Below are 12620 nucleotides of genomic sequence, written 5' to 3' on the forward strand. Positions count from 1 at the left end.
ACACACACACACGCACGCACGCAACGCACGCACACGACACGCACACACACACACACACACACACACACACACACACACACACACACACATATATATATATATATATACATATATATATATATATGTATTTATATATATACGGGTTGCATTGTGTACTTAATCCCCCAAATTATTGTAGATACCCTAGTTGTGTAGTGCTTGCCCCGGATTAGCTACTGTAACAGTACAATTACTCAACAAACACGTTAGTTTCACTGTCGATTTTGAACATTTATAAAGCAATGGTAAAAGTTCATGTAATCACCGACCGTAGGGACAACAGAGTTCCTGTTGCAAAGGATTAACCCTACTTCCTGATGCAGATATACTGTAAATTTCTTTTTTTCGTGGGGTACCAATTTTCGTGGATTTCGTTGGTCTGTCAATCCACGAATTACGTTCCCAACGAAATACGATGCACAGATGTCAAGTGCCGGTTCTACAATTTTAATCCACGAATTTAAAAATCCACGAACATGTTTTTTATCGAAACCACGAAAATTGGGATCCACGAAAATAAGTGACTTTACAGTAATTAAGAATGACTGTGATTTCATCAGGGGTGGATAAAAACGTTTTTTATTTACTTCTGATTCTTTCGATGTACATGATGGATGCACATACATGGGTCACTATTATCAGTCAGCTATAATATATGGAACCAAGAGCATATTAAGGATGTTCATTCTTAATACGCCCTTGATGGAATCAGTCCTACCTTCCTAGTGTAATCCTACAGTGACATTCAGATATATAGTTACAGGGGTAGAAATTAACTTTTGAACAAGGGAGTCCGACGAACTTCAAAAAAAGGGAGTCCGCAGTAAAATAAGGGAGTCCTCAGTTTGAGGTTCAAAATTAAAGATATTAACAATAACGCATGTGCTTATTTTTAAGATTCATGCAGTTGCATGCACGTCTGCCAAATTTTCTTTGAACATTAGCTGAAAAAATACAGTAATTCTGTGAGGCCGTGCTCCGGAACGAACTATAGTTAGTATGGCAGAATTTTGAGGGAGTCACACGGACTCCTGCATATGTCAAATCAGGGAGTCCGACAGTAAATCAGGGAGTATTTGACTCCATTGATACCAGGAGTATAGATAATAGGGAATCCCTATTAGTATTATCTACTCCTGATATATACTGAATATTAGTATTTTAACTATGAGTGATGTCAAGATTTTATATTAGATTATATTCGGGTTATATTCATTATTCATAACTATCAAAATAAATTAGCATCATATTTTAATTGATGTTTGCGTGGTTATGAATAACATTGATGAACTGAATGGTTATATGATGTATTTGTGTTATGGTAAAGCCCGGCACACACGTGAGTAATTTTACTCAAGTAAATTGACGTATGAGTCAAAATACTCACGCGTAATATTTTCAGTGTTCGCCGCACACGTGAGTAAAATTACTCAAGGAATAAGTGGTAATGCAGATCACGTGAGTGTGCGCAGCCAATACTGGGCGCACAATGATTTAAACGCATGCGCTGTGAGTACCAGTGTTGAGTAAATTTACTCAGCGCGCGCGCACACGTTGAGTAAAATGACGCATGAGTCAAAAATTATCAAACACGTTTGATATTGAGTAAAATGACGCATGCGTCAAATTACTCAACGAAAATCTGCCGCACACGTGAGTAAATGACTCATGCGTCATTTTACTTGAGTAAAATTACTCGCGTGTGCGCCGGGCTTAAGGCTACACGCATGGTCGTGTGCTAATAGTCTGCTATATGTTTTATTGGCCTATATGTTCTATCTAGTGCATGCATAGACATAATACTAGCTAGACAATGTATAGTGTCTCTGACTCTCTGTGTATTTTGAACTATGGTTTTAGGGCAGAATTTCAAGTGGGATTATGTTCTTGTTGCAGACGTTTCGACCGAAGAAGAAGTTTGAGCCGGGAACTCTGAAGTATTCGCTACACAAGCAGGCACAAGCGTCTCTCAACTCCGGCATAGATCTGAAAAATGCTGTCGTGCTGCCACATGGCGAAGACATTACTGACTGGTTGGCAGTACATGGTAAGTCTTCTGTGTTCTTCATGCTTCAAACTTCATGTTTTCTTCATGTCATTTCTGTATCATTGTGTCTAACTGTCTGTCTATATCTGTCCGCCAGTCCGTCTGTAATTGGTCTGTCTGTCTCTTGCTCTTAATCTATTTCTCTCCTCCATCTCCCTCTACTCCCTCTTCCCTGCATCTTGTTTCCATCAATATTTTCCCATCACTATACTGACTATGCCTAGAGAGAGTCTACATTCTGTGCAACTAGTAAATATGCTATATAGGACCATGACTCATGTACCGTATGTATGTTGCAAGAAAAAAGTGCCAGTTCTAACTTTGTCTTGTTGACCCGTTCAATTGACTACGTCACGAATTTTCTATGGTAAAATTTGTAAAATTTTTGTTGCCATTTTTTTACATTAAAAGTAAGAACTAACGGGACTAAACGTATCATCAAATTCTTACCTGATAAGATTGTTTCTCAACTAGTTAAAAATCTAAAAAAACTGGACGATTTGATGTTATGTTCCTGACATTAATTGCTTGCTATGGGCTATGTATGAGTCACGCGTGTATGTTCACATCGAACAATATAGTAAAATAGGAATAATAATGCAGCAGTTAAATTTTTTTTTTGTATTTACGGGGACGTAATCACTTTCAATTTAGCAGTCTAAGTATTGTCAAGGACTCTGTTTCATTTTCGTAAGTGTGACGACGTGCAACCACGGACAGTTTATGTGTTTATTGAATTTTCTCCCAGGTATGTGTTTTATCACATTTTAACGACTTGTGTGACCTTGTAAAGTATTTGCCATATTAACACAGTAACACTTGGGCCATGTGTGCTGTACTGCGAATCCATTTTCGACAAGCAAACTATATGCTCTGCAAAGTCAATATACATTTACGAACCGTGAAAAACGCGCAAACACCGCACGAGATTAGATCCGTTTTCAAGAAATCTCAAGGATAGAAAATACGTGGTTTGAATTTTGCCTTTGTTATCCGCCGAAGCTTGAAATTGGATATCCCGAACATCTTTCGATGCCAAAACAGATATAGGCTCAATAAATTACTCGTGGAAAAAACATTCCCTTAGTAAATCTTGAGTGTGACGTACGTGCATTGCCTAGTAATATTATTACTAGAATGTGTTTTCTGCTTAGAAGCTGGGAACAGTCTTGCCTTTGAATTAGGTTACATTACCAGTACAGTCATCGTAACCATAGTGAGAGCAATTTTTGTAGATTCACCGGCAATCTACTGTGAAGTACAATTCTTTTTCGTCCCAATTTTGATACGTGTCTATTCGCCGAGTAATCTCTACCTGAAATCGATGGAAATTTACATTCAAAATTCCAACCAAATTGAAAACCATGTTATGATTCATCTATGTTAATAATTCATGAGAAATATCATGTAGATTACGTCTGACACCGTTCTCTGTCCTTTCTGGATGGTTGCGCAACGGTGTATATGTCCTTGGAGAAACCTTGTATTTTCCTCCCATTAACTATCTCGTAAGGTCTGACTTCACCCTGGTCTTCCTCTTATGCCGTATGTACCCAGTGGTAAAAATTAACTTTTGAACAAGGGAGTCCAACGGACGCCCTGCCCTCAAGAAGAGCTAGGGAGTCCGCAGTCTGAAGTTCAAAACTAAAGATATTAAGATTAACGCGTGTGCTTATTTTGAAGATTCATGCGGTTGCACGTCTGCCAAATTGCCTTGGGACATTTGCTGAAAAAATACGGCATATCCGCGAGGCCATGCTCAGCAGAATTTTCAGGGAGTCACACGGACTCCTGCATATGTCAAATCAAGGAGTCCGGCAGTAAATCAGGGAGTATTCGTCTCCGGCGGACTCACGTTAATTTCGCGCGCTGTTAACAGTACCAGTTCCCCACTCCATCCTCCCGCATTCTCGATATATCCCGTTACAATCATATATGATTGTAACGTACGTGCAGAAATGCTTTATCTTGTTTTTGTGTTACTTGCTTTGCGTATTTTGTTTTACAAATCTAACGTATGTTTTGCTGTTTCAGTTGTCGACTTTTTCAACAGAATCAACCTGCTCTACGGGACGGTGTGTGACTCCTGCACAGAACAGACGTGTCCCACGATGTCCGGTGGACCAAAGTAGGTGGTTTCGGTTGTATTGAACCTTCCTTTTACGTTTCAACCTTCAAAAGAGAATGCGACATTAGCCGTGTTTAGCAGCTGAAAAGGTTTATGCCAGCCAAACCGTTGTTATGTAAAAGCTAGAGAGAAATGTGCCATGGTCGTGCATACATGGCAGACAATGCGACCAGTTTCGGTGTTTCATCATTGTGTTTACGTGCATAATTGTGGCAGAACTCACTGGTTTTCCAATTGCTCTCCAATATGTTATGTTTCCTTGTCCAGGGATTCCTTAAAAAGTAATACAAGCACCCGTATGAATAACAAATAAACAGTTTTAGCATATACATTGATTATTCTATAATATGATAATATGTAACATAGACTTTTAAATTTGGCCTGACAGAAGTGAGGTTTGAAATAGATTGCATACCCAGGCTTGGTATGAAATCTTCTCCAAATAAATTCTAATTTCAATTTTTTTCATTGTTCCATATTGTGACTTTTTGTGTTAAAAATTACGAGCATTTTGTTGTGTAGGGGTGCGTCATCTATATAGGAATATGTTATTAATATTGTTGGTAACATATTCGTTATTACGTTATAAATATTATATATTATATATTATACCTATAACTATAATATATAAGAATATCCGAAGTAAATGGTTATGGACATATTGATTGATTATTGATGGTGAGATTAATAGAGGATTGATTAGCTAGAAATTAACACATTCCAACAGGATTCATTTAAGAACCAGTGCACACAGGTAAACTTACTCGTGGCTTTCTCTCATGCAGGTATGAATATCACTGGGCAGATGGCAACAAGTACAAGAAGCCCACAGCACTACCGGCTAATCAGTACATCGCTCTTCTGATGGACTGGGTGGAATCTCAGATCAACAATGAAGACATATTTCCTATCAGGGCAGGTCAGTATATCAGCGCAGCAACAGAGTTGCAGCAGAGTGCAATTAAGGACAACGGCTACCTGTGCAAATGCTTGAAGTTGTGGATACCAACAATAAGACTGTGTATGTGTTGAAATGGTGACATAACGGTCGCTGTAGAAGTCTTCGTTGTGGCCATGGTATAGTACTTTTCGGCACAGTTTTGGTGGTATGTTCATGTATATTGGTATTACAAAATTATAATCACATGCAAATAATTAATTTGTTGTATGGAACAACTGAAAGAGCTACGTGGATGCCAAATATATAGCACGTAAATTTTTCTCCTATCTTGAAGGCTTACTTTCGAAAAAACTATTATCTAAATTGCACTTCATGGATAGATAGCATAATGACCCATATTTCCCACAATTGCTTGCACAAGCTTGAGGCATGCCATAGAACCGTTTTGTTAACACTAAATGAACACGGTCCGATATTATGCCCTCTACCCTCACAGAATTCCATCTGCTAGTCTGCACATGGTGTGCAGCACTTTCTTTTCTAATACCACCTCGTAATTTGTGTTCTGCCGCATTCCAGAAGTACCTTTTCCATGTGCTAGTCTGTACATCATGCAGTATGTGCAGTGCAGCACTCTCTTTCCTAACACCACCTCACAATTTGTGTTCTGCCGTAATCCAGACATACTCTTTCCATGTGCTAGTCTGTGCATTATGCAGTATATGTGGTGCAACACTCTCTTTCGTAACACCACCTCATAATTCGTGTTTGTACATGGCGCGGTATGTCTAGTTCAACACTCTTTCCGAACACCAACTCACAATTCGTGTTCTGTCGCATTCCAGATGTGCCGTTCCCAAAGAACTTTCAGCCGACCTGCAAGAAGATCCTGACTCGACTGTTCCGCGTGTTCGTTCACGTTTACATTCACCATTTCGACAGGCTCGTCACGATCGGTGCCGTAAGTTCACAGTCAACGTTTTCTTGTTAACAACGGGTGGCTTTTTGTCGTGACGTTGTAACGTTCGTTTTGAGTCGGTTTGGTTCTCAACAATGAGAGTTCTTTCTTGTTGTTGTGATGTTGTGAGGTTGTGACCTTAGAGGGTAAACCGTGATTTCTTGAAGACATCTTTAAAGTATTGAACTTGAGCCCCTTGGCTAGTATGGTCTCTAGCTATCTTAATTTGCTTGATCAAGCAGCAGCCATGTCAGCAGCCATTGCACAAACAGCAGAGGTGTCAGTAACAGCACTAGCACTATTAGCTGCAACAACAACAACAACAACAACAACAACAACAACAACAACAACAACAACAGCAATAGCAGAATCAGCAACAAACAGCAGCAGTATTCACCGTATTAACGCGTGCAGCGGTAGCAGTTTCAGCAGGAACGACAGTATAGCATTCACCCGTATGATGAGCCTATTGTGTAATTAATTTATTTGATATGCTGTTTGTTTCTAGGAAGCACACATTAATACCTGCTACAAGCATTTTTACTACTTTGTCACGGAGTTCAACTTGATAGAAAGGCGAGAATTGGAACCATTGGTGAGTATGTGTAAGCTTTTACCTTTTGGGATTTAAAACTTGGCTGTCTCAATAAAACATAATTATTAATTAATCAATAAAACTGAGTTGAGTACTATTTAAAATAATATTAGAAGGAATCAATATAAACCAGTTGATATGCCATTACTATTATTAAAGATGGCTAGAAGGAAAGATGCACCATCTATAGATTAAAAAACCATTATTTGCCTTTAAAAACACAATATATATAGTAAATCTTTTTAAACCCATTTCACCTTGATATCCTTCCACATACTTGACATTTTTTAGATCTCTCAACATTTTTGTTTATATTGCACATTCAGTATAGTTTAACAATCATGTGTTTTTAGCTCATCTGACATAGTCAGATGCAGCTTGTAGAATCGCTTGATCGTCCGTCCGTCCGTCCGTCCGTGCGTCCGTGCGTCCGTCAACAGTTGGGCACAAATCTTAACCGCTCGACGTACGGTCACGATATTCGGCACACTGGGGGGGATCGTCAAAACGAGTTGGGATGTCGAAGCTGGGGGTCAAAGGTCAAAGGTCAAGAGGTGTAAAAGAAGGGGGAACATTCACTCCTTAACTTAAGGTATAGGGAAGAAATGCAGAATTGCGGCACAAATCTAAATGGCTCGACCTAGGCTCGTGATAGTTGGTGTATAGCATCATGGTAGGAAAAGCCATCACTGTGCCGAAATTGGAGGCCACAGGTCAAAGGTCAATGGGCACAGGGCAGATTTTAGACATTTTCTGAGGACATGGTCTGACGGAGCGATTGAAAAACTTTTTTGTTTCAGCGGTGACCTAGCATTTTTATGGCATTATTGAAAGGACCATGAAATCTACTTTTTGCTGACATGCGAAGAGTAAGTGTCAGATAACCTTTTGACCCTCAAGAGGAGGGTTAAACTAGGATTTGTTGACTGTCTGTTAGAAAGAATTTGACTGCCGGGTTTGCTAGTAGAATCTATACATGCCTGGATGTATGAGGCTACAATGTCACAGTGAAATTTCAAAAGCTAAATTTGGTTAAAGAAGGTGTATGTTCCTTAAATCGTATAATTTCTATGGCATTCTGTACTGTCAGTATGTTACATGTAACGTATGCCACTGCCAGTGGCTGCTGCCAGTGCATGTGTTGGTGCAGTTTTTGCTTGCGTTAATTGGTTACAGGTGGCAGCTCTCTATTGCAATTTGCAGCCTGTAGGCTTGCGTAGGTAAATGGATGAGTGCTTACCTATTCTGTCTTGCAAATAGTTGTTGCTACTACGTACGATGAGAGCTTCCATCTTTAATCTGAAGACACTTAAACGTACGCGCCATCTCGTGGCAACTTTCATAACGATCCCAACGAACATTCTTTTGAGAAGGTTCCTGATACCATCCCTGTGCATTCCACTGTTTCGGCGCACCACTCCACCACAGAGTCACCGCAGTAGACATTAGATGAGCGCTGTCGCTCCGCGGCACTTGTTGGATTATTCTATAGGTGCCAGCCAATAATATTTCTTCTCTTTTTGTAAGTTTCGTTGAATTTTTTAAAATTGTTTCCATTTACTTGTAAAATTTTGTGAAAATTTCATAGGTTTAAAGATTTTAGAGACACAGATAGAGACAGATAAAATTATTCCTTGAACATTATTGTCTTTAGTTCTCCTTGCAACCCTGACCCTCCATGCCTGCATGAACATCCATATCAGAAAGGCTTTTTTTCTGAATGGAAAACAACTTGGTAGAACAAAATGCTGATTTGTATTTTGCAGAAGGAAATGACAGAGAAGATATGCCGTTAGGTTTAGATCTCTGTCAACCAAGCTGCGTACGCAATCTCCACACGAGCCAGACATGCACTGTCCGTGTCCCCGGCTCCTGGCGTCAGCGTCATAATCAAAGCAGAAGGGTATTGCCAACCCGCGTCGTCATGTTACCTTTTTGCTGTTAAGCCCGGCGCACACGTGAGTAATTTTACTGAAGTAAAATTACGCATGAGTCATTTTACTCACGTGTGCGGCGGATTTTCGTTGAGTAATTTGACGCATGTGTCATTTTACTCACGTGTGCGGCGGATTTTCGTTGAGTAATTTGACGCATGTGTCCTTTTACTCAATATCAAACGTGTTTGATCATTTTTGACTCATGCGTCATTTTACTCAACGTGTGCACGCGTGCTGAGTAAATTTACTCAACACTGGTACTCACAGTGCATGCGTTTAAATCATTGTGCGCCCAGTATTAGCTGCGCACAGTCACGTGATCTTCATTACCACTTATTGCTTGAGTAATTTTACTCACGTGTGCGGCGAACGCTGAAACTATTACGCATTAGTATTTTGACTCATGCGTCATTTTACGTGAGTAAAATTACTCACGTGTGCGCTGGGCTTTACCTGCTTCCGATGCCTGGATACTCACAGGAGAGCGATGGATTACAAGCAGAGGAGGATAACCTCGTTTGACGAAAGTTCAAATGTTATGCTCCTGATTGGAGGAGGCAGAGACAAGAGCTAACAGGGAGGGATGGGAAAGGAGATGAAAGAGCAACAGAATAGGGAATATGGAGGTGTGATAGTGATGTAAGAAATGGGGCAGAAACTTGACAAAGCTAAAAGCATTGGTAAGAGGATAGATAGGCATACTGCGGTGTAGTAGTCGATTGCTCGAAAAGGAGGGGAGGATTTAGGCATTACAATTAATTGCTGTGGACGAATGCCTGCTAATCAATATGCAGAGCCTACGTTGCATTTTATTTGCAAGGCAATTACACTTTTCTTAACGGCAATTATATTTTATATAATCGGAAGGTGCCGTATGCGTTAGACTCGGCTGACGTGTGTATAATGCTGACGTGTGTATACATTGAATGTCTGACTGAAGACTTTATTTTCACCTTGCTCTTTTTGAGTTGGTTTCTTTGAGATTTTTTAGTGGATCTCGCATTTGCTTGTTATAATGTGAATTGCTTTTCTCCTAATTTTCAACATCAATGTTATGCAAGCGTTTGAGTCGGTACAGACTTGGATGGTGTAAACGTGTAAGCAGAATAATATAACTGTTTAATTGCACATTTGTCAAACTGTCAGCACTGATAGAAACGATCGGTGAGTTCAATATAGGTGTCACATCTTACACAACTATGAATTTTAATGTTTTATGATGAGCACAGCAAACAGTAGTAGGAGATAGGTAAGGAATGTAAAATGCATGAAATTACTGATTGTAGTAGTGCCTTCATATGATAGTGGCATACCCACAATTATGTGAATCGTTATCAAACAAACAGTTTGCGGTAATTACCCTGATTATGCGGGTTAATCTACCACTAGTATCAGGAAAGTCATAATATAAAGGAGTATGGCTCGCTCGAAACAAAATAAATTCAACATTTCCATGCCCTAGTGAATAGGTGAATGACTAAAACCATGTCTGACGTTCGAAGCTATAACTGCATAATAAGAAGAGGTATCGATACAAGGTAAAGTGTCAGGGCAAGTGGTATGTACAACGCTAATTCTGATGTCGTTTCTATTAATAACAATTTTCGTGTGCCACTGGGCTAGTGAAGACATTCATAGTTTTCATGGGCGGGTGCCGCCAGTATTGAGCTTCGCGTAATAAATCGTAGGTAAACTAGGTCATGGAAAGGTTGAATTTCTTGTGTTTCGAGCTAGTCATACTCGTCTATATTATGACACTCCTGTTAGTGTCACTCTGTTTCTAAAGCCAAAGTCGTATTGATCCCATGCTGTAAATAGTTGTGTTGTGTGACTACCACGATTTTCAGTGTCAGTTCAACGTGGCACTTTATTTTTACATGAGTTTTGTAATGAAGACAGGGTGTTCGAAATGAGATGTAAAGATCATGTGTACTATATAGTGTGTGTGTGTGTGTGTGTGTGTGCGTGCGTGCGTGCGTGCGTGCGTGCGTGCGTGCGTGCGTGGAAAGCTATTTTAAAATGTTATTTGTGTAGGGGATGTGATGACGCGATGTTAATTCACGTAGAACTGGTCTCGTTCTATAGCTCTACCGATTTGCAGTGTTCGGTTCCAGTTCAACGATTTGACTCAGGTTTCTCAGGCGAGCTATATCATATATCACAGCTATAAGTAGGGCGACTAAACGAACCGAAATCTTACAGGACAGAATCGTGTCACGCGAATGAATGGGAGTGTTAATCTAGTTTGAATCCTTGACTGTTGCCGTTAGAATTGTTTTAGCTAGAGTGGCATTATAATGACGCTGGCTGTGTAAGAGTGTATATAATGCACATTACTGTTTTCGGAGTCATAAATTGTAGAGCTGGTAGGTGTCGATACCGTACAGCATCTGCGTTGGTGCTTTGAAAGCGAAATGTTTTAGTTTGCAGACAGAACTGGTCTTGAGATCTTTTTTTCTATGCAGTCAGTGTCAAACGCATCCTTGTTTAAAGTTGGTTATTATGACTGTGCGTTCATATGTGCACCGCCATTAGAAACTGCTAGTTAGACGATATGTTTCCAAAGAAAAATTGATTCCTAGTTTTTTCATCATGAATTTTTATCGCGTAACATATTATTCGAGTGTTTCGTTGTTTTATAGCAGTGAAAGTGGCATACAGCTATATGTACGTTTTTACCATTATTGTTAACTTCAATCTGTTGCAGATTGTGCGGAATCTAGAATAAAAAAACACGGATTTTGTTAACCTTTTTCGATGCTACTACTGTGCCAATGCGTTGATATCAGTGTGTATAGATATCTGGAATATGATGCACGGTTATGTTAAATGATATAGCTACTCAGATCAAGAAAGTATATACTTGCGTTATGAAGTTCGCGAGGTGTGAATTCTTTTAGTAAACGGCCATTTATGATTAACTGTGTGGATTTCTCATTATAATGTTAATTAGATAACTGTGACTGTGTTGTATATCGTTTCGACGGTAGTAATGAACAAGGCCACGTTTTTATGTATAGTTATTTATTTACCAAGTACAAGCGTTATATACAGCATGACTACTGTTACGTTGAATATTTGTCTATAGGTAATTAGTCATTCTAATTCAAACCTCATTTACAGCAATACTACATGAAATCATAAATATGCAAACGACAGATAAAAAAATTGAGATATCAAAATTTCGAAACCACAATTACTTCCGCGTATATGCTCACTACATGTATAATTTTATCAAAAATATTTACGCGCTCAGTAAATCTCGGGCGCGAATCAATGGCACGGTCTAAGGAGGATGTGATAACATTATATTCTAGTTTTCTGGTTATATATATATATATATATATATATATCACACACGCAGCGCGATTGCAAGCAAGCAATTCGCGGATTTACATTGATCATGTCGATATAATATTGCAGTCTTGCATTTTATTCTACCCAAGTTGGGTTCTGTTTCTTATCATTAATTTTATTAGACAAATAAGATCTGGCCGTGACGAAAATGAGGTTAGCGCGGGACTCTCTGAGTCTGTCCTGTTCATGGAGATCCTTAAGTCACTCTGATGCGGCATGACCCGATTCGTTACGAGCTTGGATCTCGTTCGGTCCTTTCTATGTGCAGATTAAATTGCTTACTATCACGATAACGGATCTCGCGGATACCTTTGTTATCTATCACGCGGCTTACTTAACAATGCCCGCAAGAATATTATTGGTGTGCTAATCATGGCGCGCCTATAGCAAGGGCAACCTACAAATATACAGCGAGGCTGTGCATGCGCTCTCGGCATTGTTACCAGCGCTATAATTCATAAATTGTATCTTGTTGTCGGCCTTGGGTGACATCCATGCAGCACTCCACTCCGGACGGGCGCCGAACGCGGCACATCAATTATGGATAACTGCGTTTATTTATTTATTTATTTTATTGGCTATGTTCGTAACTGCTTTTTTTGTAACTGCCCTTAATAATCAGGTAACGTTGCGTCAATGAACAAAAGATAACGGTTGG

At 39.5% G+C, this 12620-nt stretch overlaps 1 protein-coding gene across 2 annotated transcripts in view; it reads left to right on the forward strand.

The window, feature by feature from the left end:
- LOC106806409 (MOB kinase activator 3B-like) overlaps positions 1–8679 on the forward strand; it is a 29984-nt gene extending 21305 nt beyond the window's left edge. For both annotated transcript variants that reach the window (XM_014808335.1, XM_014808334.1), the window contains exons 2-7: positions 1936–2086; positions 4121–4214; positions 5000–5133; positions 5961–6076; positions 6582–6668; positions 8435–8679. In XM_014808335.1, the coding sequence (XP_014663821.1) occupies positions 1936–2086; positions 4121–4214; positions 5000–5133; positions 5961–6076; positions 6582–6668; positions 8435–8464 (612 nt within the window). In that variant the 3' untranslated portion in view covers positions 8465–8679. The remainder of the gene's footprint in view (positions 1–1935; positions 2087–4120; positions 4215–4999; positions 5134–5960; positions 6077–6581; positions 6669–8434) is intronic.
- Positions 8680–12620: the final 3941 nt, after the last annotated feature.

Source organism: Priapulus caudatus, unplaced genomic scaffold (assembly GCF_000485595.1).
Source record: "Priapulus caudatus unplaced genomic scaffold, Priapulus_caudatus-5.0.1 Scaffold158, whole genome shotgun sequence".
Lineage (NCBI taxonomy): Eukaryota > Metazoa > Priapulida > Priapulimorpha > Priapulimorphida > Priapulidae > Priapulus > Priapulus caudatus.